Source organism: Balaenoptera acutorostrata, chromosome 2 (assembly GCF_949987535.1).
Source record: "Balaenoptera acutorostrata chromosome 2, mBalAcu1.1, whole genome shotgun sequence".
In the NCBI taxonomy this organism is placed as follows: domain Eukaryota; kingdom Metazoa; phylum Chordata; class Mammalia; order Artiodactyla; family Balaenopteridae; genus Balaenoptera; species Balaenoptera acutorostrata.
The window spans coordinates 183903082-183929789 of NC_080065.1; the positions used below are offsets into that span (position 1 = coordinate 183903082).

Sequence of the window (26708 nt, forward strand, 5' to 3'; positions counted from 1 at the left end):
CCTTTGGCTCAAGTTAAAACTGGCCAAGCCTGTTAGCAGTGTGTTGAAGGCTGAGGCCAAAGACGATGAGCCTGGACCGTCCATCTGGCAGAGCCCAGATCCTGGGGTGGGTGAAGAGGCGTGGGCGACCTGTGAGCCCAGCGGGGGAGGCAGGTGGGGTGTGGAGGCCTGCCCGCCTCCCTGCCACCTGATTCTCTGGTGGCATGCTGGGAGGGGGTGCCAGGGACTGTGGCCCCAGCCCTGGGCTCTGATCACGGCCCAGTATCCGAATGGGGGTGGCCCTGACACTTCTTCCGGCAGGGGCTGGGGACTGCGGGTGGGGATGGTAGAGGCTTTGTGCTGACAGCCCAGGTGAGACCCTGGAGGGGTCTTGGGGATGGATCAGGTCCCATGACCTATTTCAGGCCCCATTCATGCCTGTCCTCCCTTCGGTGTGGCAGGCATGGTAAGCATGAATACGTGTTTGTTGAATGAATGGATGAATGAATGAGTGAATCAATGAATGATGGGTCAGGGCAGGCCACAGGGAGGGTCTGGTGGGTTGGAGCCCAGGCCTGCCACTTCAGCTAGACCCTCCAGCCGGTACCCTGGGGGAGGAAAGCAACTCTTCCCATCCCCCACCTCTTTTCAAATCCAACCATCACCAAAAAAAAAAAAAAAGGGGCCTGGAAAATCTAACTTCTCCCTGTGGCCTAGGAGGGCAGAGGGCTTGCACTCATCCACGAGTCAGGCTAAGGGGTCCATGGCTGTACGGAGGGCTCTTTCCACAGCCCTCACCTCCTGGTGTGTCTGAAGGGCCATTTTCTAGAAAGATTCTGGTGGGGTGGGGGAGTGTCCACGTGGCCCCCCACAAATGTTGAATTGAAAGGCTGTCGGTCAGCTCTGGGTCAGGGAGACAGACGGGGTACGGGGAGAAGGAGACACCCGGTGGCCCTCCCCTCGTTTCTCATTTTTAAATCTCCCCTGGAGACCCCTGCCGCCCCCGCAGCGTGGGAAGGTGAGGGAGAAACTGTGGCTGGATTTTCACCTGGTCAGAGCCTCAGTTTACCTTCTGTTAACAGAGCAGGGTCTCATGAATGTGGGTGGGATTATTTTTTTCTGGCTGGAGAATGTTGGGATGGGGGGCATCTCAGGGTGTTCCCCATTTGCGATCTTTCCTTGGAGGGTGAAAATTAGGAAGCTGGATGTCCATGACACCTGGCTCTCAACCTCCACTTTGCAGGAGACTTGGGTCGGGCTGAGCCCTGGATGCAGGGCCTGGGGGTATGGGGGGTGGGGGTCTTCCCCTTCTATTCCCCCTCCCAGTACCATCAGGACCCGAATGGTTCCCCCTCCTGATCCCACCTATGCTGGGCCTGGCAGGACCTTACCTGTGGATGGGAGCTGGGGGGAGCTGAAGGCCAGCAGCTGGGATCGAGGCCTGTTTGTGGGGCTCAGCTGTGTGACCTCTGGCCAGTGGCTGCCCCTCTCTGGGCCTCAGCCAAAGGGAAGTGGAAGGATGCCTGGGAGGTTGTGGTGTGCGGACGAGCTCCAGGCCCCTCCTGCCCACACGTCTCTAGTTTCATTTCTGGGGAGCCTACAGGGTGCAGGGTGCCTGCTGGGGGTGCTGGCTGAGAACCATGGGGTGGGAGTGTGGACCCCGGGTTGTGGACAGAAATCCTCTGAGAGCTTTCTGGGCCACCGGAGGCTGGGCACCAGGGGAGCTGAAAGGGCCGGAGTGGGGTGAAGTGAAAACACCCATTGTGGTCCCCGTGACCCCAGCACCCAGTGGGAGGAGGACCATCCAGTATCACATTATTCTTATGATCACCATCGCACCCTTAATTTTCACATTTGGGGGCCTGTTTGATCCTCAGTGAAGGTATCGTCACTCCCATGGGCTTGTGAGCACCTGTGCATTTCATCCAGAAGGGAAACTGAGGCTGGAAGGGCAAATACTGGGTCCCAAGGACCGACCAGAGCTGCCCCCCAGCTGTCACCCACCTGTCTCCCTCCCAGGCCAGAAGAAGCAGAAGTATATCTGCGTGATGAAGGGGCGACAGTGTCCCCCAAGCTGAGGATGAGGACCCCCCCCCCACCGCGGTGGTGTTGGGGGGGAGGGGAGGGGGCGGGGATGTGACATCTGACAGCCGTGGCCAAGGGTGGGGGGTAGGGGCACCCCATTTCCTATGGGCCGTGCTGGGACCAGGAGAAAGGCAGGGAGTCCAGCTGGGTCCTTGGGCTCTGGGGATGGGGCAGCGTTGCAGGGAGAAGGCAGGGCGGGAAGTGAAGATTCCTCAGGAACTGGGCAGGCCCCTGGGTGCTGGCTTTTTTTGTTTTTAAGAGAGAGAGATGGAGACAGAGGTGGAGAGACACAGCAAGAGCAGAGAAGGAGAGAGATACACAGAGACGGAGGGAGGGAGAGACCCAGGGAGCCGCCCCCAGACCCCCCCCCCCCACACACACAGGAAGAGGCAGAGAGAGGGCGGGAGTGGGGCAGAGCTGGAGAAGGGGGGGCAGGGAGGCCACGAGACCTTACCCCCGCCGAGATCGGCGCCTCATCCAGAGAAAGGAGGCCTCCCCCGCCGCTCCCAGCCCAGCCCAGGGCTCAGGCCAGGCACTGGGGGGTCTCCCACTGGCCAGTGTCCAGTCATCACCCCCTCCAGTCACCTGCTGGGGGACAGGCCCCCTCTGGGACCCTCCCTCCGAAGGCGCTGGGTGCACGTGGGGTCCCCGGAGGTGCCTGGTGTGGCTTGGGCCGTCCCTCTCCCGATCGGGCTGAATATTAATACCCAACCTGCCCGGGGCAGGCGCCTGCCAGAGGGCTCGTCCGCTGCCGCGCGGCCCCCATTTATGGTAATCACATATATATTTGCATGTTAATGACAATATTTGTCTTAAAGCGGAGGTTGTGAGGGGGGCCTGTGCAGGTGGAGGGGGCGGGTCGGGGGCCTACGGTTTCCATGGGAGCACCAGCTGCTCGGCTGCCGGCAGGGGGGAGGCTGTAGCACGCCGCGATTGAGGCGTGAGATTCCGAGTGTGACGTGCTAGCCCCAGGGAGACGGCGGGCTGGGCGGCCGGCAGGCGCTGCCTGGCGGGGGGGGGGGGGGGGGGGGGGGGACGGAGGGAGGGGACAGCGGCGGGGGGCTGGGGAGAGCCACCAGGGCTGGCTGTGCGGCTTCGAGCCAGGCACACCCGTCTCAGTGCCTCAGTTTCCCATGATGATGGGTTTAACAGGCTTTTCTGAGGGTGACTGTGACATCGTTTCTGCCTTCCTTCAGGCTGAGGGCATTGATTGAGCGCCTACTGTGTGCCGGTGTTGGTGCGGGGCTGAGATTCTGAACAAATAGGAATCCCTACGTGACACGATGGAGTCAACAAGCCGTAAATCCATCTACCCCTCTGACCAACATTTATTGAGCACCTGCTGTGTCCCAGGCCCCGTCCTAGACCCGGGATACAGTGTTGGACAAACAGATAAAAATCCTCTCCCAGACTCGTCCCACCCCCAGATCCCATATGGTGGGGGACACAGTGAGGAACCAGGAGGTTACAAGGCACTGATGTCAGGGCTGCGATGGTGGAAACACATGAGTGGGGACAACCCAGAGGAGACCTCAGCCTCCTCAGTGCTGTTATCTATAGAGTTGGGAGGCCAGCGGGACCTCCCATCTCGGAGAGGGTTGGGGGATGTAAGGACCGGAATGGTGGTTAAAGCTCTTGACACAGGGCTGGGCACAGAGCCATGCTTATTATGCGAGTAAGCTGAGACCTGAAGGGTGGGAAAGCTCTGTTGACGGGGAAGGGTGTTCCTGGTAGAGTATGTGCAAAGGCCCAGAGCAATGCTGATGCTGACTCTGGGAAAGTTCAAGCAGGGGAAAGACAGAGTTTTTGCCCTGGTGGGAAAACAGCAAAGAGTCCTGGGAGCCCCAGGGTCCCCTTCTGATGTGGGGCATATCTGGCAGGGCTCCTCTGAGAAGTTCTGGCACGGGGGGTGGACCCACGAGCTATCTCTGAAATAGGCCCGTGACTCTCTCTTTCACCCCTGATGTTGGCAGATGAGACCCTCGCCATTAGGAGCACTCAGTAGGACCACACTCACTAATTTAGCCAACACTTCCTGAAAGCCTTTTGGGGCCTTGCCTTGTACTAGGCAAGAGAGATCTGAGACCCCTCTGATCGGTAGACAGAGCTAGACATTGGCACCTATAGCTGGAATGGTCAGGGTTGTATGAAAGGGAAGGGATGCAGGGTTGAGGGAACTGGATAAGACGTTGAAGGCTCTGCCTGGGGACTCTGGCTGCATGGCAGAGGGGCATTAGAAGTGGGGTTTTGAAGGATGAATAGGAGCTTGCCAGGTGGAGAAAGCATTTCATATATTTATTCACAGAGCACTTTTTTTGTTCTGGGCCCTTTTATGGGTGTGAAAAAAAGCAGTGAGTCAGCTAGGTGGATGTCTCTGTCCTCATGGATGTGGACAGAGGGAACTGGGTTTGCAAAGGCCTGGAGGAGTGAAGGGGCACAGATGGAGTAGAGGAGGAATTAGGTGAGGCATGGGAGGTGAGGCCAGAGAGTTGGCATGGGCTGGACCCTGAAGAGCCTCTTATGCTGGACTGAGCTTGGACTCTTTCCTGAGGACACTGGGGAGCCATGGAAGAATATGGAGCAGGGGAGGATCTCAGACCTGCATGAAAAGGGAGCTTCATGTCCTGTTAACTGTCATGGCCACCGTTGGCCTCTTTCCAGCGTCCCAGCCTTGTTCAGCATATGCACATTTCCTACACACCTGGATGGGTACAACAGGAGCTTCCCCTTGGGGCGAGGCTCACAAAGAAGCAGACATGTGCTCAGGTCGCAGTGGTTCTTAGAAAACCAGGTTCCCCTCCCCCACATGGATAGGCGAGGAATTGGGGCTCAGAGACGGGCAACACCCAGACTCAAGTCACACAGCAGTATAGCTAGGTGTCACACCTCCCAACCTGAGACTTGACCCACTTTGGAAGAGAAATAAAGGAGTCAGAGAAAGAGATGTGATTGTGGAGACATAGACTCAGGATGAAAGCCATCCAGGGATGCTGGCTGTCCTTGTCCAGGGCCAGAGGGAGGGGCTGCTAGGTTTGGAAGACACTGACCTAGCAATAGCCCTGTTGGTCTGGGGTCATGGTCATCATCACTGACATGTAAGCTCTGTGAGGGCAGGGACTCTGTCTTGTTCACCGTTTTGAAGTGGATCATGTGGATGAACAAGGGCCTGAGGGAATGAGAGGATAGGAAGGTGAGGGAGTGGTTGGATGTGGGGGGTGGGACTGGTCAACAGGTGGATAGATGGACACGTGAGTAGATGGCTCTAGGTATGAATGGACGGATGGGTGACAGTGATTTTGGTGGCTGTATGAGTGCATTGCTGGATGAAAGAGTGGGTAGACAGATGAAAGGCTGAATGGATTGATGGATGGATGGGTGGGTGGGTGGGTAAATGGATGAATGAATAGATGGATGGATGGATGGATGGATGAATGGATGGAGGAATACATGGGTAGAGGGGTGGATGGATGGGTGAGTGGATGGATAGAGGGATGGATGGCTGGCTGGCTGGCTGGCTGGTTTGGTGGACACCCCTCCATTTACCACCTTCCTCCCCACCTGAATGAGAATGACCATCAGCTTTGCAGCCGGGCAGGCTTGGTTCCTATTCCTGGCTCTGCTTTTTATTTCTGTGTGATCTTGGACAAACCACCTTATCTTTTTTCTGAGCCTTAGCGTCCTCCTTTGTAAAAGAGAAAGAATATCCATAGTTGTCTTACAGAGTAGTTGTAAAAATTAGAATTAATTTATAGAATGTGGTTAATGCAATCACTGTCAGTAGTGTCTTGTGTATACTTGGTGTCAGTAAATGGTTGGGTAGCCAGATAGTCAACAACTGTCTGTCAAGTCTCTGGGATGTGCCAGCGCTAGGCTCTGGGGGACACAAAGCAATCTGAGGGGAGGAGGGATTGACAGTAAATGAGCAAACAGTTGAATAAGATTTGGGTAGGAGGGAGTTGCTCTGGAGGAAGTAAAATGAGATGTGTGTTGAAGGGTGACAGCTGACCTTGGGTGACTGAAGATGTCAGGAGGTGACATTTGGGATGAGACCTGCAATACAGATGAGAAAGATGTTGTTCTAAAGCCAAGGGAAAGGCATTCCAGGAAGAGAGGACATGGCATGTGCAAAGGCCCTGAGGTCAGAATTAGTTTGCTGTGTTGGGAGAATAGTGGCCTGTGTGTCTCAGGGCCCAAAAATCTGGAGGTAGAGAGCACAGCATGTGCAAAGGCCCTGGGGCAGGATAGGGCCTGGTGTATCAGAGGAATAGCAGAGATTTCTGCCACCACGGTTGAGCCCAGCTCCTCTGAGGGGCTCCTGAGAGATGGCGGGTTGCCTGCAGATGTCATGTAGGGTAGATTGTGACCTCCCCTAACTGTCCTCCTACTTCTCCCAGCAGCCTTTAAGGGTGGAGTCTTCACTTCTGAGAGGTGGGAAGGGGGCCACTCATTATGTCCTTGTCCCTGACCCTCTGCTAGGAGGAGGGACCCAAGGAAGCATTCCCACCACAACTAGGGGTCTCCCGAGCAACCTTATGGGGAAAGGCAGGCTCAGAGAGGGGAGGGCACCTCCCCAAGGACACACAGCATGTTCATCATAGCAGTGTCTACGTTGGAAGGGTTTTGGTGTCATCTAGAGCTACCCCAAGTGGGTGGGCAGGGCTGCAAGGTCATTTCTTCACCTACCTACCCACCCCCTCTCTCAACTGTTTGTTTTTTTTTTTTTGTCGCTATTATGTGCCACCTTTGAGTGAACCAGACCTACTGTGCCCACGAGGAGCACAATGTGCTGTGAGAAAGTTGTCAGAACAGCTGAGTGGTCCTAAGGGTGGTGATTTGTGGTGATTAAAAAAGTCAAATCGTCATCTCTTGGTGGGGGGAGATGAGGAGGAGGAAGGGGTCCAGTGAAGTGGATCTCACCCAGAGCGATCCTGCCCCCTGGGGGACACTAGGCATTGTCTGGGGACATCTGTGGTTGTCATGAGTGGGGGGTCCTGGCTTTGGCTGGGGACCAGGGAGGCTGCTCCACACCCTACAGCACCCAGGATGGCCCCCACAGAGGATGACCCGGCCCCGATGGCAGCAGTGCCGAGGGGGGATCCCCGATCTAGGATCACACCAACATTCTGGCCTGAGCGGTTGGTGGTCAGTGTGGTGTCATGTAGACAAGCCCTCAGGGTGCTCAGGATAGAACCATGGAGTCACCCTCACTCTCCCCCCCCCCACACCTCTGCTCCCCATCCCTCCCTCCTGATGGCTCTGCTTCTAACCTTCTCCACATCCACTCACTTCTCCCCCCAACTCTGTCCACCCCATTATTGCCCACCTGGACCGGCTTCATCTCCTCCACTCTGGTCCCTTTTCTCCCATACTCACCCCCCACTGTCTGTCCTCCCCACAGCAAGCTGAAGGTGCCTGTGAGCACCTGAGCCAGACCCCACCCCCTCCTCTGCCCACAGCCCTCCAGGGCTCCCACCTCCCTGGGGGTAAAAGCCCAAGTCCCCTCCCTGCTCTCCCCTCCTCCCTCTCTCCCCCTCGCTCACTCTGCTCCAGACACACACGGGCCTCCTCGCTGTTCCTCCAACACACCAAGTCCGGTCCTTCCCCAGGGTCTTTGCACGGGCTGTGCCCTCTGCCTGGACCACACTTCCCCCAAATAATCACATGCCTCCTCCTTCATCCTCTGTAAACTTCACCTTCTCAGTGAAGCCATCCTGCAGACATGATTTATAATCTCAGCCACTCTCCAGCACTCCAAACGCCTCTTCCCTGCTTTCCCCCTTTTTTTCTGTGAAAATGAGAACTTCTGATGTACCATAGATTTTACTTTGTATTTTATTGGTTTTTCTCTCCTCCCAATAGACTAGAAGCCCTATTAAGATGGCATATTTCTGCCTTTTGTGTTCACTGATAGGTCTCGAGTGCCTAGAAAAGTATCTGAAACACAGCAGGTGGGTGGGTGGATGCACGGATGTATGGATGGATGGATAGATAGCTCGATGTGTGGATGGATGAATAAAGTAATGGATGATAAATGGATAACGGATGGATGGATGGATGGATGGATAGGCGGATGGATGGATGGATGGATATGAGGATGGACAGGTGGTTGAGAGGATAAATGAATGGATAATGGATGGATGGATGGATGGATTGGTGGATGGATGGATGGATGGATATGAGGATGGACAGGTGGTTGAGAGGATAAATGAATGGATAACGGATGGATGGGTGGATGGATGGACGGATGGATGGATGGATGGATGGACAGGTGGGTGGATGGATGGATGGATGGATGGACAGGTGGATGGGTGGATAGATGGATGGATGGATATGAGGATGGACAGGTGGTTGAGAGGATAAATGAATGGATAATGGATGGATGGATGGATGGATGGGTGAGTGCACGGATGGGGGAATCACTGGTGCAGCGATGGTGACTAAATCCGTGGGAGGAGTCAACATGGCCACAGGCAGGAAGTCGGGGGTCCAGATGAGCCCTGAGAAGCCCCAGTGTGTAAGGTGGGGGCAGAGGAGGAGAGAGCAACAGAGGCTAAGGAGCAGCAGCCCAGAGACGGTGTGCCCGAGGGAGTGTGAGCCCTGGGTCCTAGGTCTTGCCCTCTTGGACAGGAAGCAATGAGTTTATAAGCAGAGGGAGGGGCCCATCCGCCCCACTATTCTCAGCAAAGTGGGGGACGGCTTCAGGATGAGAGGTTGGACGAGGAGGTGGAGAGGGTGACCAGGGACAGGGGGTGGTGGAGAGGTGGCGCCACAGCAGAAGGGAATGTCTCCTATAATCCTTAGCGGACGGTATTATTATTTTATGGATGAGAAAGTGGAGGCTCAGAGAGGTTAAGTGGCTGGCCCTAGGTCACACAGCAGAAGGGCATCGGGCAGGGTTAATTCCCCATCTTTAGTCCCTAGATGAGTGCTGAATTGAAAGACCTTGAACCTGGGGTGCCAGTCTGAGGTGGGTGGGGATCAGAGGGGTTTGAGACGAGGGCTTTGCACAATCGGTCATGGTGGGAGTCCTGGCTGGGGAGGGGAGATGTTGGTGGTCAGAGAGAAATGAACAAGGCTGTCTCTCCTGCTTTTGTTTCCCCAGCACAGCTGGCACATGACAGGTGCTCAGGAAATATTGACTGACCCGATGCTGGGCATGGGGGGCGGTGGAGGGAGGGAGAACAATGAATCAAATGTAGTCGCCGCCCTCCAGGAGGTGGTCTTGATATTAGCAGGTCGGTTTGGAAACAAAGTCATTCATTCAGTCAGTATTTATTGAGCACCTACTCTGTTCCTGGCACTATTTAAGTTCTGGGGACCCAAAACTGAACAAAATACAAACCTCCCCCCATCCTCTTGGAAGTGGCATTTCAGTGGGGGAGACAGAAAAAAAAATTATGTGCCATTTGAGATGGTGACAAAGGCACTGGAAAAAATAGAACAGGGTGGGGGGTGGTTGAGGACTGTTTTTGGTTGCACTGGGTCTTCGTTGCTGCGCGCGGGCTTTCTCTAGTTCTGTCCAGCCAGGGCTACTCATTGCAGTGGCTTCTCTTGTTGCAGAGCACGGGCTCTAGGCACGTGGGCTCAGTAGTTGTGGCTCGCGGGCTCTAGAGCACAGGCTCGGTAGTTGTGGTGTATGGGCTTAGTTGCTCCACGGCATGTGGGATCTTCCCAGACCAGGGAATCGAACGAATGTCCCCTGCACTGGCAGGCAGATTCTTAACCACTGCGCCAACAGGGAAGCCCCAGGACTGTCGTTTTAAACAGGGTGCTCCATGGAGGTTTCACTGAGGGGGTGACATTTGAGCCAAGACCTGAAGGAAGAGAGAGGGTGAACCGTGCAGAGATCTGGGGGAACTACATCCCAGAACAGCTTGTGCAAAGGCCCTGGGGCAGGACGGGGCCTGGCGTGTTGGAGGAACAGCCGGGAGGCCCGTGTGTCTGGAGCGGAGTGAGTGAGGGGAAGAGAGGGAGGGGGGAGGGCAGGGAGGGGACGGGGCAGGTCGTGCAGGGCCTTGTGGGCCACGGGGAGGACTTGGGCTTTTACCCCAGGGAGGTGGGAGCCCTGGAGGGTTGTGGGCAGAGGAGGGACGGGGCCTGACTCAGGTGCTCACGGGCGCCCCCTGGTGGCTGCTCTGGGGAGGACAGAATGTGGGCGCCAGGGCGTAGCTGGGGACCAGGGCGGAGGGGACTGAGTTGGTCCAGGTGGGGCTGGATCAGGATGGAGACCAGGAACAGTGGCCAAATTCTTACTGAGCACGTGCTGTGTGCTGGGCCCAATGCTGGACACTGGGAACACATCAGTGACTGGGACACTACCTGTCTCCACCCCCCTGACCCAGCATCAGTTGGGGATGGCGAGGCTTCCCCGAGGAGCAGTGACTCAGTTGGGACCTTCAGGCTGAGGAGAAATGAGCCAGGCAAAGATGAGGGTGAGGGTGTGTGAACCAAGGAAAAAGCAAGTTCAAAGGTAGTCAGCAAGGGACTTCCCTGGTGGTCCAATGGTTAAGACTCCATGCTCCCAATGCAGGGGGACCAGGTTCGATCCCTGGTCAGGGAACTAGATCCCGCATGCCGCAACTAAAAGATCCCACATGCCGCAACTAAGACCCGACACAGCCAAATAAATAAATATTAAAAAAAACAAAAACAAAGGCAGTCAGTGAGAGGCCAGGCGTGGGGTGTGTCCAGAGTCAGGGTGCAGCCAGGGACATGACCAGTGTCAATCAGGGTCAGTCCCCAGACCTACCAAGCTGCCTGGGAAGTGACAAAAATCCCAGACTTATGCATGAACATAAGGGCTATGAATAGTAAAAAGGAAAAAAAATTGTTTTTCTTTTCATTTTTAAAACAGTTTTTTTAGTTCATTAGATCAATGTAACAAGCTCCAGCGACTTAAGTCGTCCCCAACGCTCTGGAATTTTCTGGAACTCAGAAGCCCTTTACCCACCCCCAGTTTGGGTTTAGCACCAGGGGTTGTTTCTGACTTGCTGTGTGACCTCAGGAAAGCTGCTCAGCATCTCTGAGCCTGGGTTAACTTATCTGTAACATGGGGATAAAAATAGTGTGAGAATCCAGGGATGGCAGGGAGAGCAGCTGCATGAGGGCTTGGCTCCGGGCACATGGCTGGTACCACTTGGGGGATTTTTAGTCAGTCCTGCGGGGGTCCTTCCTATGAAGACCCCCAAACCCTCAGATCCAGCAGGGCCCAAACCGGGTTCCACCTCTTCCTTCCAAACTGCTCCTCCTCCTGGGTCCTCATCTGTACTAGTTTCCTGGGGTAGCCGTTACAAACGATCACAGATTGTCTCTCAGTCCTGGAGGACAGAAGTCTGAGATCAAAGCTGTGCTCCCTCTGGAGGCTCCAGGGGAGGGTCCCTCCTGCCTCTTCCAGCTTCTGGGGGCTCCAAGCGTCCCTTGGCTTGTGGCTGCATCCGTCCAGTGTCTGCCTCCATATTCCCCTGTCTTCTGTCTGTGTCTCCTTTTCTGTCTCGTATAAGGACACTTGGCATTGGATTTGGGACCCACGTGGTTGTCCAGGATGATCTCATGTCAAGATCCTTACTTACATCTGCAAAGACCCTTTATCCAAATAAGGTCCCGTTTCCAGGTTCCTGGAGTGGACGGATCTTTTCTGGGAGGACCACCATTCAGTGCCCAGAGATGCTTCTCATCTTCTGGGCTTCCTTAGCCCTGTGTCCCCACCTCTGCCCCAGGCTGACAACACACAGGGGTGTGTCTGTCTCTACCTCTACCCAGCCTGGAGGCTTAGCATCACCCATTAGTCAAAGCATTGTCCCCAGAACCCCAGCTGAGCAGAGGCCTGTTGCCATGGAGGGACAATGGCCACCTCCGCCCCCTTCCTCAGAGAGGAGCATCCCCAGGGCTGGAGAGAGGAGCATCCTGTGGGCTGGGGGAAGAGCCCTATGCCATGTGTCATGCAGGTATGGGCTTAAGTCCTAGCCCTGTCCTATCTGTGGGTGACCTGGGCCACTGGGAACCTCAGTCTCCTCATCTGTAAGGTGGGCACTCTTCTCCCCACCATCGTAGGCTCTGTGGGGTCGGCCTGGGTCTCCATGTTTGGGAGGCCTGTATTAATGGTTCAGTTTATCTGTGCATCAAACAGTTGGTGTCTAGACTAGATTGTAGGTGGCCCACAAGGGTCTTTTCATGGATGCTCTTAAGGCCACCTTTGTCTTAAAATATTAAAGGTGTGGAGTGAGTTCAAGGAAGATGGCAGAATTGGGTGCCTCTGCCACTCCACACCCCAGGGACCAAAGCCCCAAAGGTGCAGTGGATGGGAGTGAAGCCCATGACATCGGATACCCCTGGCTTCAAATTCCAGCTCCACCCCTTACCTGCTGTGCAATCATAGGCAAGTCACTTTGTCTCTCTGAACCTCAATTCCTCCGTACTATGCATAACACCTCCCTCATAGGATCCCTGCAGAGAAGAGAGGGGCGTGGAGCCAAGTACCCAGGACAGCGAACGCCCTAAGTGTTCAGTGAATTGGCTGTTATTGCTACTACTGTTATCTTATAAGAGGGGAAATATTGTGGTGCAGTAGGGCTGGGACTGGAGTTAGACTTCCAGGGTTCAGATTCCACCTCTGGGACCCGTCGCTGTGTGACAGCTCAATGTCTGGTGTCTCCATTTCCCCATCTTAAAATGGGGAGAAAAACAGATACAATAGTGCCATTCTCTTGGGCTAGGCTGAGGGTTTGAAGGATTCATATGGGTGATGTCTCTATAAGATGCTTGGCACTCAGTGAACTTCAAGTATTACTGTCATTATTACAACTTCAAGTCATGAAATTCCAAAAGCTGTGATCTTGGAGCAGAGAGCAGAGGATCTCGTCTAGAGGAGGGACCCTCTGGATTTCCCAGTAAAGAAGTTTCCTCTCTGGGGATCTGCTTGCTTGCCTCCAGGGACAGGGCACTCCCTCCCTCCAGAGAGAGCCATGATGAGGTAGATCTAGTTGTTAGACAATTTTCATATATTGAGGAAATCTCTTGTTTCCCAAGGATCCCCCCATTGGTCCCTACTCCACCTGGGGTGTCGAGAGGTCAGCTCTTGTCCAGGCTTTGAAAATGGGGGTGGGTGTGAAGGGAACCATAGGGTTGTCAAGTACTGAGCATTCTGGGTTATTGGTTCTTGGAGGTGGGGCTGCCCTCTTGACCTGCCCCGCCTCTACAGAACCCCAGGGCTTGGCCAGCGTGGGGCTTGGAGTGTGTTTTGCTGAACACCTGGTCCCACCCTCTTGTCACTGACGAGGCTGGTGTATAGGGTGAGGGTAGCCAGGGCTGGAGTCTGCTGAGAGGCTCACCCATTGTGGGCACTGGCTGGGCTGAGATTTCCCTGGGAGGATCCCTCTAGGACTAGGATGCAGCAAACCAGACCCCCTCAATTGAAATGGGGTCCATGGCCTCTTCAACATTTGGTCCAGCAGCACATTCTCTCAGAAAGGTGGTACTATTTTAAGGTTCCTTACAGGGAAAGTTAAGGCAGGGACCTGTGACACTCCACATAGGCCTGGGGGGCCTATTTCCCTCATAGGCCCTGGGGGAAATTTTTAGAAAAGATGCAAACTCCAGGCAGTGTATCCCAGTGGTTAGCACACAGTTCGAGGCGCCTGACTGCCTGAGATGTTCCACTGTGTGACCTTGGGCAAGTCACTTCCCCTCTCTGTACCTCAACCCCTCATCTGTAAAACGAGGACAATGCCAACAACTCCTTTGTGGGGTTGTTGTGAGGATTAAATGAGTCAGTATTGAGTATAAGCTTATTAGCAATAAAAACTAAGGCGCTTTATTAACATCATCACTAAAAGTCTGTGTTTGTTGGGAACTGTATTCGTTTGTTAAGGCTGCTGAAATAATGTGCTGCAAACCAGGTGGCTTAAAAAAACAGAAATGTAATCTCTCCTAGTCCAACAGGCCAGAAGTCTGAGATCAAGTTGTTGGCAGGGCTGGCTTCTTTTTTTTTTTTTTTTTTGGCCGCACTGTGTGGCATGTGGGATCTTAGTTCCCCGACTAGGGATCAAACCCGTGCCCCCTGCATTGGGAGCGTGGAATCTTAACCACTGGACCGCCAGGGAAGCCCCAGGGGCTGGCTCCTTCTGAGACCATTAGGGAGAATCTGATCCAGGTCTTCCAGCTTCTGGTGGTCCTGGCAGTCCTTAGTGTTCTTTGGCTTGTCATACATCCCCCAGATTTCTGCCTTCATGTTCACATGGCGTTCTCCCTGTGTGCATGTCTCTGTGTTCAGGTTTTCCCCTTTTATAAGGGTACCAGTCTCATACTGGATTAGGGTCCACCCTACTCTACTATGACCTCACCTTAACTAATTACATCTGCAACGACCCTATTTCCAAATAAGTTCACATTCTGAGGTCCTGTTGGTTAGGAGAACAACATATGAGCTTGGGGGAGGAGGGACACAATTCAACCCTAATAGAACCTGAAATTCGAGGCTCTATTATCCAGAAACTGGTGAACATGACACGTTTTCACCAATTAGAAAAGAGAAGCTAAGAGGCTGAGAAGAGATAGGGCCAAGAAAACAGGGAAACATTTCAGTACCAGGGACAGCGGTTCGCGTGTTTGTTTTGGTTTTTTCTCTCGCTGCAAACCTTCCAGACCCAGAGGCTGATGGAAGGCTATTCAGGGGTCTCACCTACCCTCCTAGGGCCAGCACACTCCATCTTCTGCATATAGGGCTCCAGAGGCAAGAAAGGACTCAAGGAGAAAGGGCTTTGCCCCTATTTGACATCTCCCTGCAGCCCAATTTCTTGCCAATCATGCCTAATTTCTCTCAGTCTTTATGGCTGATTTTCGTAGTGCTTCTCCTTTCCCTGAAGACCTTGGGAGATTCTATTCAGAAAATAGAAACACCAAAAAAAAAAAAAAAAAAAGTGGAAAGACAAGGCATGTATTGGAAGAAGACATGGGCATCAAATATAATCAAAAAAGGATAAGCACACACAATTTATAAAGAGGCGATGTTTGTAATATATCCCAATTACAAGTTTTTATTCTGGTAAAATTACATAACAAAATTTACCAACTTAACCATTTTTAGGTGCACAGCTCGGTGGCATTCAGTACATTCACATTGTTGTGCAACCATCCCCACCACCCATCTCCAGAACTTTCTCATCTTCCCAAACTGAAACTCTGTCCCCATTAAACACTCCCCCTCCCCCTCCCCCAGCCCCTGGCCCCCACCATCTACTTCCTATCTCTGTGGGTCTGACTCCTCTGGGTCCTCCTATGAGTGGAATCATACTGTATTTGTCCTTCCGTGTCTGGCTTATTTCACTGAGCATCAGGTCTTCAGGGTTCATCCATGTTGTAGCAGGTGTCAGAATTTCTTTCCTTTGTGGTCCTTTTATAGATGGACCACATTTTGCTTATCCATTTATCTGTTGAGGGATATTTGGGTTGTTTCCGCCTTTTGTCTGTTGTGAATAATGCCGCTATGAACACGGGTGTGCAAATATCTCTTCGAGTCCCTGCTTTCAATTCTTTTGGAATATATACCCAGAAGTGGAATTGCTGGATCATATGGTAATTCTATGTTTAACTTTTTTTAGGAGCTGCCAAAGTGTTCTCCACAGCGGCCGCACCATTTTACATTCCCAACACATTTAAATGTTTTTTAAATGCTAGAAGCTGTCCTCAGCTCTGCCTGGTGCCCCTTCCCCAGGGCTGCAGGGCACCTCTCAGCCCTGGGGCGGGGACCCCTCCCCATCACCAGGCCCAGCTGGTGGGAGCAGCCGCGTAGTGAGCGCAGCCCAGCAGGATGCGGCTTTAATTAGCTCCAGCCTGGGGCGGAAGTGGTGCCCACGGAGCTGTTCCTAGGGTCTCTGCACAGGGGGTCCTCTTCGGGGGAGGCAGAGAGACCATGGGGAGGGAGCTGGGCATGGAGGACACAGGACTCGACAGCATCAGAGCAGCCAACGATGGTCTCATTTCACAGACAGTGAAACTGAGGTCCATAGGGGTTAGAGAGGCAAACCCAGTGCTGGGGCCCGGATCCCTATGTCCATCCCAGGGAACTTGCCTGCATCCTCTAGCCCGCCTCGGGCAAACATCTTTCAAAATATCTTTGATCTCATTGGCCTTTCTCTGGGCGCCTCCCTCTGCTCGCTCCTCTTCTGTGTCTGTCTCTCAACCTTTCTTGTCTCTGTGGCTCTCACGCTTCTCACCCCCCGCCCCCACTCAGGACTTCCTCCAATCACACCCTCTGTCTGGACCACTTTAGGGCCGGCCCCGCCCCTTGCCTCTCCTGATTGGTCCTACCCTTTGTCGCCACACCCCACCCGTGTAGCTCCGCTCCCCGCCCCTTGGTGGGTCCATCCCACCGCACCCTCGGACCATCCTCCCTGATGGGGGAAACTGAGGCCCACACAGCGGCAGCGTCCCATCCGAGGCCACAAAACTGGTTAGTGGCAGAGTCACTGTGCTCGTCATTCCAGTGTTGAGGCCTCTTCTGACTCCCTGGGGCTGCTTGTGCCCTCCCCACCCTCCTCCCTGGGGCAGCAGCTCTGCCCCCTCTCCCCTCCCCCATCTCGCCCCGCTTTTTAGCATCAGCCACGGATTTAATTAACAGCGGACTCTCCTCTCTGCCTTTCCCTGTCTCACCCTTTGGGAAGTGTACGTGTGGGAGGGGAGAGCTGAGCTACTCCTACTGCCCCACACCCAAAGGGGACTCCAGCCTCCTTTTCTCTTTTTGTTTTTTAAATTGTAGTAAAATACACATAACATTAAATTTACCACCTTCATCATTTTTCTCTCTTTTCTTTCCTTAAATTTTTTTTATTGTGGTTAAATACACATAACATAAAGTTGACCATTTTAACCATTTTTAAGTGTGCAATTCAGTGGCATTAAGTATACTCCCACTGTTGTGCAACCATCCCCACCATCATCTCTAGAACTTTCTCATGCTCCCAAACTGAAACTCTGTCCCCATGAAACACTAACTCCCCACCCCCTCCCCCAGCCCCTGGCCCCCACCATCTACTTCCTGTCTCTATGAATTTAACTCCTCCAGGGACCTCCTGTGAGTGGGATCACACAGTATTTATCCGTCTGTGTCTGGTTCTCTCAATGAGCATCACATCCTCAAGTTCATGTATGTTGTAGCATGGGTCAGAATTTCCTTCCTTTCAATTTATTTATTTGGCTGTGCTGTGCGGCATGTGGGATCCTAATTCCCCAACCAGGGATCGAACCCTCGCGCCTGCAGTGGGAGCGCGGAGTTTTAACCACTGGACCGCCAGAGAAGTCCCATTTCCTTCCTTTATAAAGCTGAGTAATATTCCATTGTACAGGTGGACCACGTTTAGTTTATCCATTCATCAGTCAGTGGACGCTTGGGTTGTTTCTGCCTCTTGGCTATTGTGAATAATACTGCTGTGAACATGGGTATACAGCATCCTTTTCTCCTAACACCCCTTTTTGTCTCCCCTCCAGGCTGTGCCTTTCTCACCTACTGTGCCAGGGACTCCGCCATCAAAGCTCAGACTGCCCTGCACGAACAGAAGACCTTGCCCGGGGTGAGTCCTGGGTGCTGTCTGGGAAGGGAGGGGACACGTGGAGGAGATGCTTTCGGCCTGGGGAAGGCTAAGGCCCTTCCTGGGATCAGCTGTGAAGCCCACGTGCCTCTGGACTCAGAAAGAGGCATAAGGAACAGGGAGACAGAAATCATCACCAGAATGAGCATTTCTTGCGTGCCTACTGCATCCCATGCTGTATATACTTCACATCAGGGTGGTTGTGTGCCGTGCAGGCTGCATGCTGCACAAGGGCACCTGATTTCGCATGTGAGTGTCATTGGACTGAAACCTGAAGGATGAGGAAATATTGGCAGGGCAGAGGGACAGCCCGTGCAAAGGCCCTGGGGCAGGACCGGGCCTGGCGTGTTGGAGGAACAGCGAGGAGGCCCGTGTGTCTGGAGCAGAGTGAGCGAGGGGGAGAGAGGGAGGAGGGGAGGGCAGGGAGGTGAGAGAGGCAGATGTGCAGGGCCCGTGGGCCTCAGGGAGGGGCCTAGACCCTACCTGTTTCTCACCATAAAAAGGGAAGGGGTTCTCTTTCCCCTTGTCCTTATGGAGCAAATGAAGCTATGGCTCCTTAATGTAATAGTTCCTCCCCAGGGAAGGCTGGCCCAGGCTCTGTCCCTGCTGGTCCCTCTTATCAGCCCTGTCCTCTTTGGGTGGGCAGGAGGTCCCTGCCCCCAGTAAAGGATGGATGGTCCCCCTGAACCGGCCAAGCCAGGTCTCCAGTGAGAACTGTGGCACCCCCCCATGAGTTCAGGGGTGGGGGGTCGCCCCTTCCCTCTGGAAATCTCAGGGACCCTTCAGCCTCAAGGGGATTCAGCGGATGCTTTGGTGGCATCATGCCATCACTGCTGGGAGCATGGGCACAGCACGGCTGACAGTGGACAATCTGGGGTTCGCCTGCCAGGGACATGAAGCTGTGGCATGGGTTTGACTCAACTCTGAACAAGCATCAAAATGTTTTGGGAGGGGGTGGCCTCAACCTTATCTTGCAGAACAAAGAGCCCCTCTTTGGAAGGTGAAGTGGCAGAGGCAAGAGCGTACGCTCTGGCGGGCACATCAGTGGACTCCTCATTCAGCTCCCACCTGTTTTTGCTGTGTGACAGTGAGCCAGTAACTCAACCTCTCTGGTCTTCAGCATCGGAAGAGTATAATGTGGTGAAACTGTAGAGAAGGTCATGGAGGGATTCACAGAGTAGGTGGCATCTGAGAAGAGACTTGAAAGATGAGAAGGCAGGGCATGCCAGGAGAAGGAGCAGGACATGCAAAGGTGACTTAGAGCCTGTGGAATAAACACCATCCGGAATTCACTCTTCTCCCTCCCTTGGACCTTCTGCCAATACCTCTCCAAACCAACTGGAAACTGGAGGGCAAGTCCGTCCATACAGGTTAGCGTCAAGGGGCACAGTGGAGTTCTGCGGACTGTATTAGTTATCTCCTGATGCATCACAAATTACTGCTCAACTTAGTGGCTTCAAAGAAATCAGCATTCGTTGTCTCACAGTTGCCAGGGGTCAGGAATTGGGGCATGAGTTTGCTGCATGGTCCTGGCTTCGGGGTCTCTCCTGAGGTTGCAGTGGAGTCGTCAGCCAGAGCTCGACTGTTGGCTGGAGGCCTCCGCGTCTCTCCCCGTGGGCATCTCCCTCGTGCTTGCTGCTTGAGGGAGGGGCCTCGCAACAGGGCTGCTGGCTTCCCCCAGGGCACGTGATCGGAGCGAGCGTGAGCCAGGAGGAAGCCACGGCGCTTTTTATGGCTTCCTTTCAGAATGACACACTCTCATTTCTGCCATATTCTATCCTGGCAATTTGCCAGGAGCCAGGGGGCCTTGGGGAGGGACACCTTGAAGGGACAAAGCTTGGTAGTGGATTTGTCCAAGTTCTGGCAACCAGCAAGCAGCAGAGCAGGGATATGACCTTCATGGTCTGACTGCAGACCCCATGCTAGCAACAGCCCCAGTGCTGTTTCCCAATCCTTCCATATCCAGTGGTCCTTTTTTTTTTTTTTTTGTGGCATCAGGTCCTGGCTGGAAGCTCTGACTCTCTGTCCAGAGAAATCAATACCCACATGGAGATTTGCCAATGTTCCTAGCAGTTTCCCTCCACCCCCATCAGCTAAGTCCCTCTTCCCCATTCCCCTGCACCCATTTTCCTGATGGGATCACTGAGATCCAAAGCCAGTGCCTTTGGCTGCCTGAGGCCTCAGGGGCCTGTTCCCTCTGTGTTGGGGGTTAAAGCTGGGCTCTGGCAGACGGTGGAAGAGCCAGGAGTCAAGGAGCCATCCCTCCCTGTATGCCCCGCCCCTCTTGCCAGGCTGGTCTCTGGTCCGAGGCCTCTTCAGGATGTAAAGATGCCAGTTGCCAGGGGTTCCTTCTCTGTGTCAGGCTCAGGGCTCTCTGTCCTCCTCTCTCTGCTCACTCTCCCAGCCCATGGATCCAGTTCTTTCATCCATATATCCAGCCACCAGCAAACTTTCATTGAGCACCTATGCTGCACTTCTCTCGCCAGCTCTGTGTGCAGAAATCACCCCCTGGTGATTCTCCCAGGCACCCCAGACCCAGCAGAGCTCAAACTGGCCACAGCATCCCCTTTGAACAGGTTTCTCCTCCTCCCTCCCTCCCCCATCCCCCCCCATCCCAGCCATCCCCACATCCTGCTCTCCAGAGCCTCTCCTCCATGTGTCACCCCTCCCCGCACTTCTGTGATCCTGTGGGTTCACATCCCAGCTCCACCCCTCCCAACCTGTGTGACCTTGACGGTGTCTTTCCTTCAGAGGCTCAGTCATCCTTGTCTCCAAAATGGGCATCACCAGGTCCATCTGACCAGGCTGGAGAGAGGGTTGTTAAAAAATGTGGGTACAAAGTAGATTCCATTTTTGGAGATGTTAAGCTCTTATATTTTGGTCTCCGGCAGCCCCTAGTTCCTAGAAATTCCTCACTCCCCAGATACTGAGGGCCTGGAAAGAACACCAACCTCTAGGTCATGCCGAGAACGTGCGGGAAACTGCCTTCCTACCTGGAGAATCTCTACGCTGCTTTCAAGGCGACCCCTGTTATCTCCTCCCTCTGCTCATCCCTGACCCCTCGGGGCCGGGGGTGTCTGCGTCTGCCTATGTCTCCCCCTAGATTGGGGGTCCCTTGAGAGCAGACCCTGACTTTCAGGATGGGAGTAAATCCGGTGGTGTAGACATCTCCTAGGGCCACTCTTAACAAGGCACCACAAACTGGGTGTCTTAAAGCAACAGAAACTTACAGTCTCCCAGTTCCAGGAGCCAGAGTCCAAGATCCAGTTGTCAGCAGGGCCGCCCTCCCTCTGCAGGCTCTCAGGGAGATTCTATCCCAGGCTGTCTCCCAGCTTCTGGTGGTCGCTGGCAATCCTTGGCTTGTAGACGCATCCCTCCAATCCCTGCCTCTGTCATCACGTGGCCTTCTTTGTGTCTTCAGCTCTCCCATCTCCCTCTGCCTTTCTCTCTCTCTCTTTTTTAAAAATATTTATTTATTTATTTATTTATTTATTCATTTGGTTGTGCCGGGTCTTAGTTGCAGCTCGCTGGCTCCTTAGTTGCGGCATGCAAACTCTTAGTTGCGGCATGCATGTGGGATCTAGTTCCCTGACCAGGGATCGGAGCCGGGCCCCCTGCATTGGGAGCGAGGAGTCTTTTTTATTTTTAATTAATTTATTTTATTTTTATTATTTTTGGCTGCGTTCGGTCTTTGTTGCTGCGTGCGGGCTTTCTCTAGTTGCGGCGAGCAGGGGCTACACTTCGTTGCGGTGCGTGAGCTTCTCATTGTGGTGGCTTCTTTTGTTGCAGAGCATGGGCTCTAGGCACGCGGGCTTCAGTAGTTGTGGCTCGCAGGCTCTAGAGCGCAGGCTCAGTAGCTGTGGCGCACGGGCTTAGTTGCTCCTTGGCATGTGGGATCTTCCCAGACCAAGGATTGAACCCGTGTCCCCTGAATTGGCAGGCAGATTCTTAACCACTGTGCCATCACAGAAGTCTCTGCCTTTCTCTATTTTTTTTTAAATAAATTTATTTATTTTTGGCTGTGTTGGGTCTTCGTTGCTGCGTGTGGGCTTTCTCTAGTTACGGCGAGTGAAGGCTACTCTTTGTTGCGGTGAGTGGGCTTCTCAGTGCAGTGCCTTCTCCTGTTGCAGAGCACGGGCTCTAGGCACGTGGGCTTCAGTAGTTGTGGCACGCAGGCTTGATAGTTGTGGCTCACGGGCTCTAGAGCGCAGGCTCAGTAGTTGTGGCGCACGGGCTTAGTTGTTTCGCGGCATGTGGGATCTTCCTGGACCAGGGCTTGAACCCGTGTCCCCTGCATTGGCAGGCGGATTCTTAACCACTGTGCCACCAGCGTAGCCCCTCTGCCTTTCTCTTATGAGGACACCAGTCATTGGATTTAAGGCTCACCTAAATCCAGGATGACCTCGTGTCCAGATCTATCACTTAATTACATCTCTAAAGATGCCTTTTCCAAATAAGTTCCCATTCACAGATTCCAGGGGTTAGGACTTGGACATATTTTTAGTGAGGACAGCCATTCAACTCACTACAAGGGGTGACCACAAAATGAAGAGCCAGATACAAGGGCCACTGTGGGCAGCATCTCAAGGGAGAACCAGGTGACCTGCGTTGATGACCTCGTGGAGGGCAAACAGGGTGGCTTCTTGGAGGGGGATGCATTTGAGCTGAGTCGAGCAATGGGGAGGATTGTGGCAGATGGGGGTGGTGTGAGCGCGGGGTGTACCAAGACTTGGAAGCAGGAACATGCCTGGCCTGCTGAGTGCAAGGACATGTGAGAGCCTGACGGACGAGTTTACTGACCCCAGGGACACTGGGCAATGTCTGGGGACATTTGTGGTTGTCATCACCGGGAGATGCTGCTGGCATCTTGTGGGTAGAGGCCAGGGATACTGCTCCAAACCCTACAGTGCCCAGGACGGGCCGCCACGATGGAGAATTATCCAGCCCCAAATCAACAGTGCTGAGGCTGAGAAACCCTGTTTAGGAGAATAAGGAGCTGGTTAATGTTCTAGAACGGTGCTAATAGGAATAGAATGCAAGGCATGTATAGCATTTAGATTTTTCTAGGAGCATCATTTAAAGAGTAAAAAGAAACAGTTGAAATGAATTTTAATGCTATCTTTTATTTTAACCCACTATCTCCAAAATCCTATCAAGAGGCAGTTAGTAGGGCCCACGTAAAGCTTACTAATGAGATAGTTCACATTCCTTTTTTTCATCCTAAGTGTTCCAGAATCCGGTGTGTTGATTGCACACTTCTGGTCCATCTCAAGTGGGACACTCAGTGGTTATCAGAGATGCTCGATCTGGATTTACATTTTATAAAATTGACAGTTGAAAAAGTAGATTCACTTGCCCAAATCGTCCTAAACATACTTAAAGGTTTTCCAAGAATGAAGTCAGCTAGTATCAGTTTTTAGACTTAGGTTTACCTTTATATTAATTTTAAAAGAAATAAGTTCATTTATTTATTTTTGGCTGTGTTGGGTCTTCGTTGCTGTGCGCCAGCTTTCTCTAGCTGCAGCGAGCGGGGGCTACTCTTCGTTGCGGTGCGCGGGCTTCTCATTGCAGTGGCTTCTCTTGTTGCGGAGCATGGGCTCTAGATGTGCGGGCTTCAGTAGTTGTGGCTCGCGGGCTCTAGAGCGCAGGCTCTGTAGTTGTGGCACATGGGCTTAGTTGCTCCGAGGCATGCGGGATCTTCCCGGACCAGGGATGGAACCTGTGTCCCCTGCATTGGCAGGCAGATTCTTAACCACTGTGCCACCAGGGAAGTCCTATATTAATTTTAACTAAACACAATTAAACACAGTTCCGTTTCTCGGTCACACAAGCCACATTTCAAGTGCTCAGTAGCCACATGTGGCTGTTGGCTGCTGTACTGGATGGCATAGTTCTAAAATGTTCCAGGCCAAGGGTCAGCCATCTTTTTCTGTAAAGCAGAAATGTATGGCTTTGCCGGCCATACAGCCTCTGTCACATGTACTCAAAGTGTAAAACAGTAACAGATGACAAGTGAACAAATGGGCGTGGCTGTGTGCCAATAAAACTTTATTGACAACAACAGATTGGGGGCCCGAATAGGGCTGTAGTTTGCCAATCCCCATTATAGACCATTGCAGCCCAATAGAACTTGAAGATGGAAGTGTTCTCTCTGTGCTGTCAAATAGTGTGGCCACTAGCTCCGTGTGGCTATGGAGCCCTTGAAAAGGGGCAAGAGTGACACAGGAACTGAAGTTTTAATGTTATTTAATTTTAATAGATGTAAATTTAAACTTCCAGTGTCTACATGTGGCTAAGGGCTACCGTACTGGACAGTGCAAATCTAGAATGTTCTAGATCAGGGATCAACTACTGTTTTGGACAGCCCAGACCCAGAATGTTCCAGACCAGGGCTCAGCCACCATATTAGACAGTGCAGACCTAGAATGTTCTAGGCTGGGGGTCAGCTACCATGTTAGACAGTGCAGACCTAGAATGTTCTAGACTGAGGGTTAGCTACCATGTTAGACTGTGTAGGCTAGAATGTTCTAGAACCAGGAGCATGGTGCAGTGTCATCATACATCTAGGTTAGGGAGTTCTCGGTCTCTCTTTGACATCTGCTCACAGTTGGCGATGGGTGAGGAGTCTCAAGCAATGCCCTTCTCTTCTTGGGCCTCAGTTTCCCCAGGGTTATCACTATTTCCTAGCACTGCCGGGGCACCTCATCCATCTGCCATGTCAGGGGGGCACCAGGGCTGCTGCTCACCCCATTTGACAGGTGGGGAGACTGTGGTAAGAGAGAGGAAGGGACTTGTTTGAGGTCACCCAACAGAGTGAGGACTGCAGCTCCACCCACCCAGTTCCACAGACCTTGAACCTCTGGCTTCTCTGGCTCAGTTCCTGCAAGCTGGCCCCCTTCCTCCCTGGAGGTGAGGTCTGATGTTTGATAAAGAAGAAGGAGGTGGCTTGGGGCTGGACCCTGGGGATGGAGGGGCCCCTGGGGGCCACCTCCTGACTGAGGCAGCATTCTGTGGGAGTAGAGCCTGGCTTAAAAATTTTTTTTCTTAAAATTTGAAAAATACTGCACACTTAGAGAAAAGTGCATGTAACCCAACTGATTACAAAGCAAGCACCCTGTTACCACTACACAGTTGGCACCCTGGAAACCACCCCGTCCCATGTCCCCAAGCCCAAGCCCCTCTCTTCTGTTGGAGGAGCTGCTGCCCTGACTTTCACGGTAACCAACCCGTGCTTTTCTTCTGGTACCGCGCCCGTGAGATTCAATATCACGCCTCAGCGCTTTGCACTTTGTCATCGCTGTGTGGTATTCCATGGCTGGGACACACCATTTATTCGTCCACTCTCCTGCTGGTGGACATTTGGGTTGTTTCTAGTTTTGCTGTTAAGGCATAGAGATCCTTGCCGGTGTTTTGTCTTGGGTGGACACGTGCCACGTTTGGGTCAGGGGCATACCCAGCAGTTCCGATCCCTGAGTACACGTATCTTCCGATTCTGATGAGCGAAGACGCTGATTTGGGGGGTGAGCCTCCCTGCCTGAGAACACCCGCAGAAATGGAATCAGCCTTTCAGAACAAACGCTGGAGGCTTGCTTGCTGATCGCACGAGGAGGCATGGGGGCTACTGCGCAGGAGACCCCCTTGCCTGACAGCGGCAGCTGAGCACAGGCTTCCGAGCCCCCTCCCAGGCGTCTCCGCCAGAGGATGGAGCCTCGGCCGGCCGCAAGAGAAAGCCCACCCCGCGGGCTCACGTCTCCGCGCATGCCCGCGCGCACCGCTGGGGAGTCGGGGCGGGGGGGCCGGGGCTGGGTTGCGCTAGAGAGAGACAGCCACCATCTCTCCTGTCCCCGTGTGTGTGCGCGTGTGTGTGTTGGAGGAGACGCATAAAGCGAACACTTCTGTTTTTCTATCTCTTGATGACCCAGGAGGGAAGTGATCCCCGTTGTTTGCCGGCTCGGTGCATCTCTCCCTGCCCTGGCAGAGCCCAGGCCCCCACCCACCATAATGCTGCTTTCTGCAGCGAGTGACCCACCCACTCCCACTTCCAGTTCCCTCCTCGAGTATGACAGCGGCGTCCGTGGGGGACGCAGTTTAATCAAATCTCAGCACTCTGGAATAGGATCCTACATTGAATAAGAGAATCCCAGAATAGAACCCAGAATGGACCGCAGGACCCTGGAATCCACGCTGGGTGGATGTCTCCGATTCCCGCAGGGGTTCTTTGCTGGCTGTCAAACCCCAGGACGGGGTTCCTGCGGATGGAAGGGATCCCCCCTCCTCACACCCCCACCCCTATCAACAACAGGCAACAGGTCCAGCTCCCGCCTCTTGGACGGTGAGGGGCTGGGCCATGTGAGGCAATGCCATCTCTTTCTTTGTGAAGGCCTTGGGGGGTGAGGGATGCCCCAGACCTGGTGGCCGCCCTGCTGCTCATCTGAGCACCCTGGAAAAGAATGAGTTTGTCCAGCTATGAGTCCCCCCACAGGCCCCTCCTGAAGCCCCTTCTGTGCACACAGGGGTCTCTGAAGTGGTCCCTTTGCACGATCCACCCCCATATCCCATGACTTGGCTCAGAGTCAAGCCAACCCTGAGAATGGGCGGGGGGTCCCCAAAGTGCCGAATGTCTCATGATCTGGCTTCCCCAGACCTCAGTCTCCTCGTCTGTAAAGTGGGTTTGCGGAGTGTTTTGAGGGTCCTGTGAGGTGACACAGGCCAGATGCTGAGCACACACTTGGCGAATAGATGCTGAGTGAATGAACGCAGGGTCCCAGGCAAGTCGAGCTGTGGGACTCTGGCCAGTCATGTCTCTTCCCGAGCCTGTTTTCTCCCGTGAAATGCGGACAGTGCAGACATGCCTGGCACGAGCTCTTGGGTTACTTCCCGTGCAGGGCACTGTGCCCAGCACGCCTGCCCCACTCTTGCCAACAGGACAGGAGTCTGGAAACCATAGGTCTCGTCTCGTTTCATCTCAGTTGTCATTGGTGGACCCTATGCTGGGTCTTTCTGGGGAGGAGTTCCCAGAGCCCCTCAGCCCTGACTTCAGGAGTTCATCCCAAAGAGGGACGG

The 26708-nt window shown here is 53.6% G+C and overlaps 1 protein-coding gene across 6 annotated transcripts in view; it reads left to right on the forward strand.

Moving 5' to 3' along the window:
- Window positions 1-26708, forward strand: part of CELF5 (CUGBP Elav-like family member 5) — a 60713-nt gene that overhangs the window by 1112 nt on the left and 32893 nt on the right. For all 6 annotated transcript variants that reach the window (XR_009007244.1, XM_057541540.1, XM_057541541.1 and 3 more), the window contains exon 2: window positions 17545-17627. Coding sequence is in view for 4 of the 6 variants with exons in the window: in XM_057541540.1 (XP_057397523.1) it covers window positions 17545-17627 (83 nt within the window). In the remaining 2 variants the exon portion in view is untranslated. The remainder of the gene's footprint in view (window positions 1-17544; window positions 17628-26708) is intronic.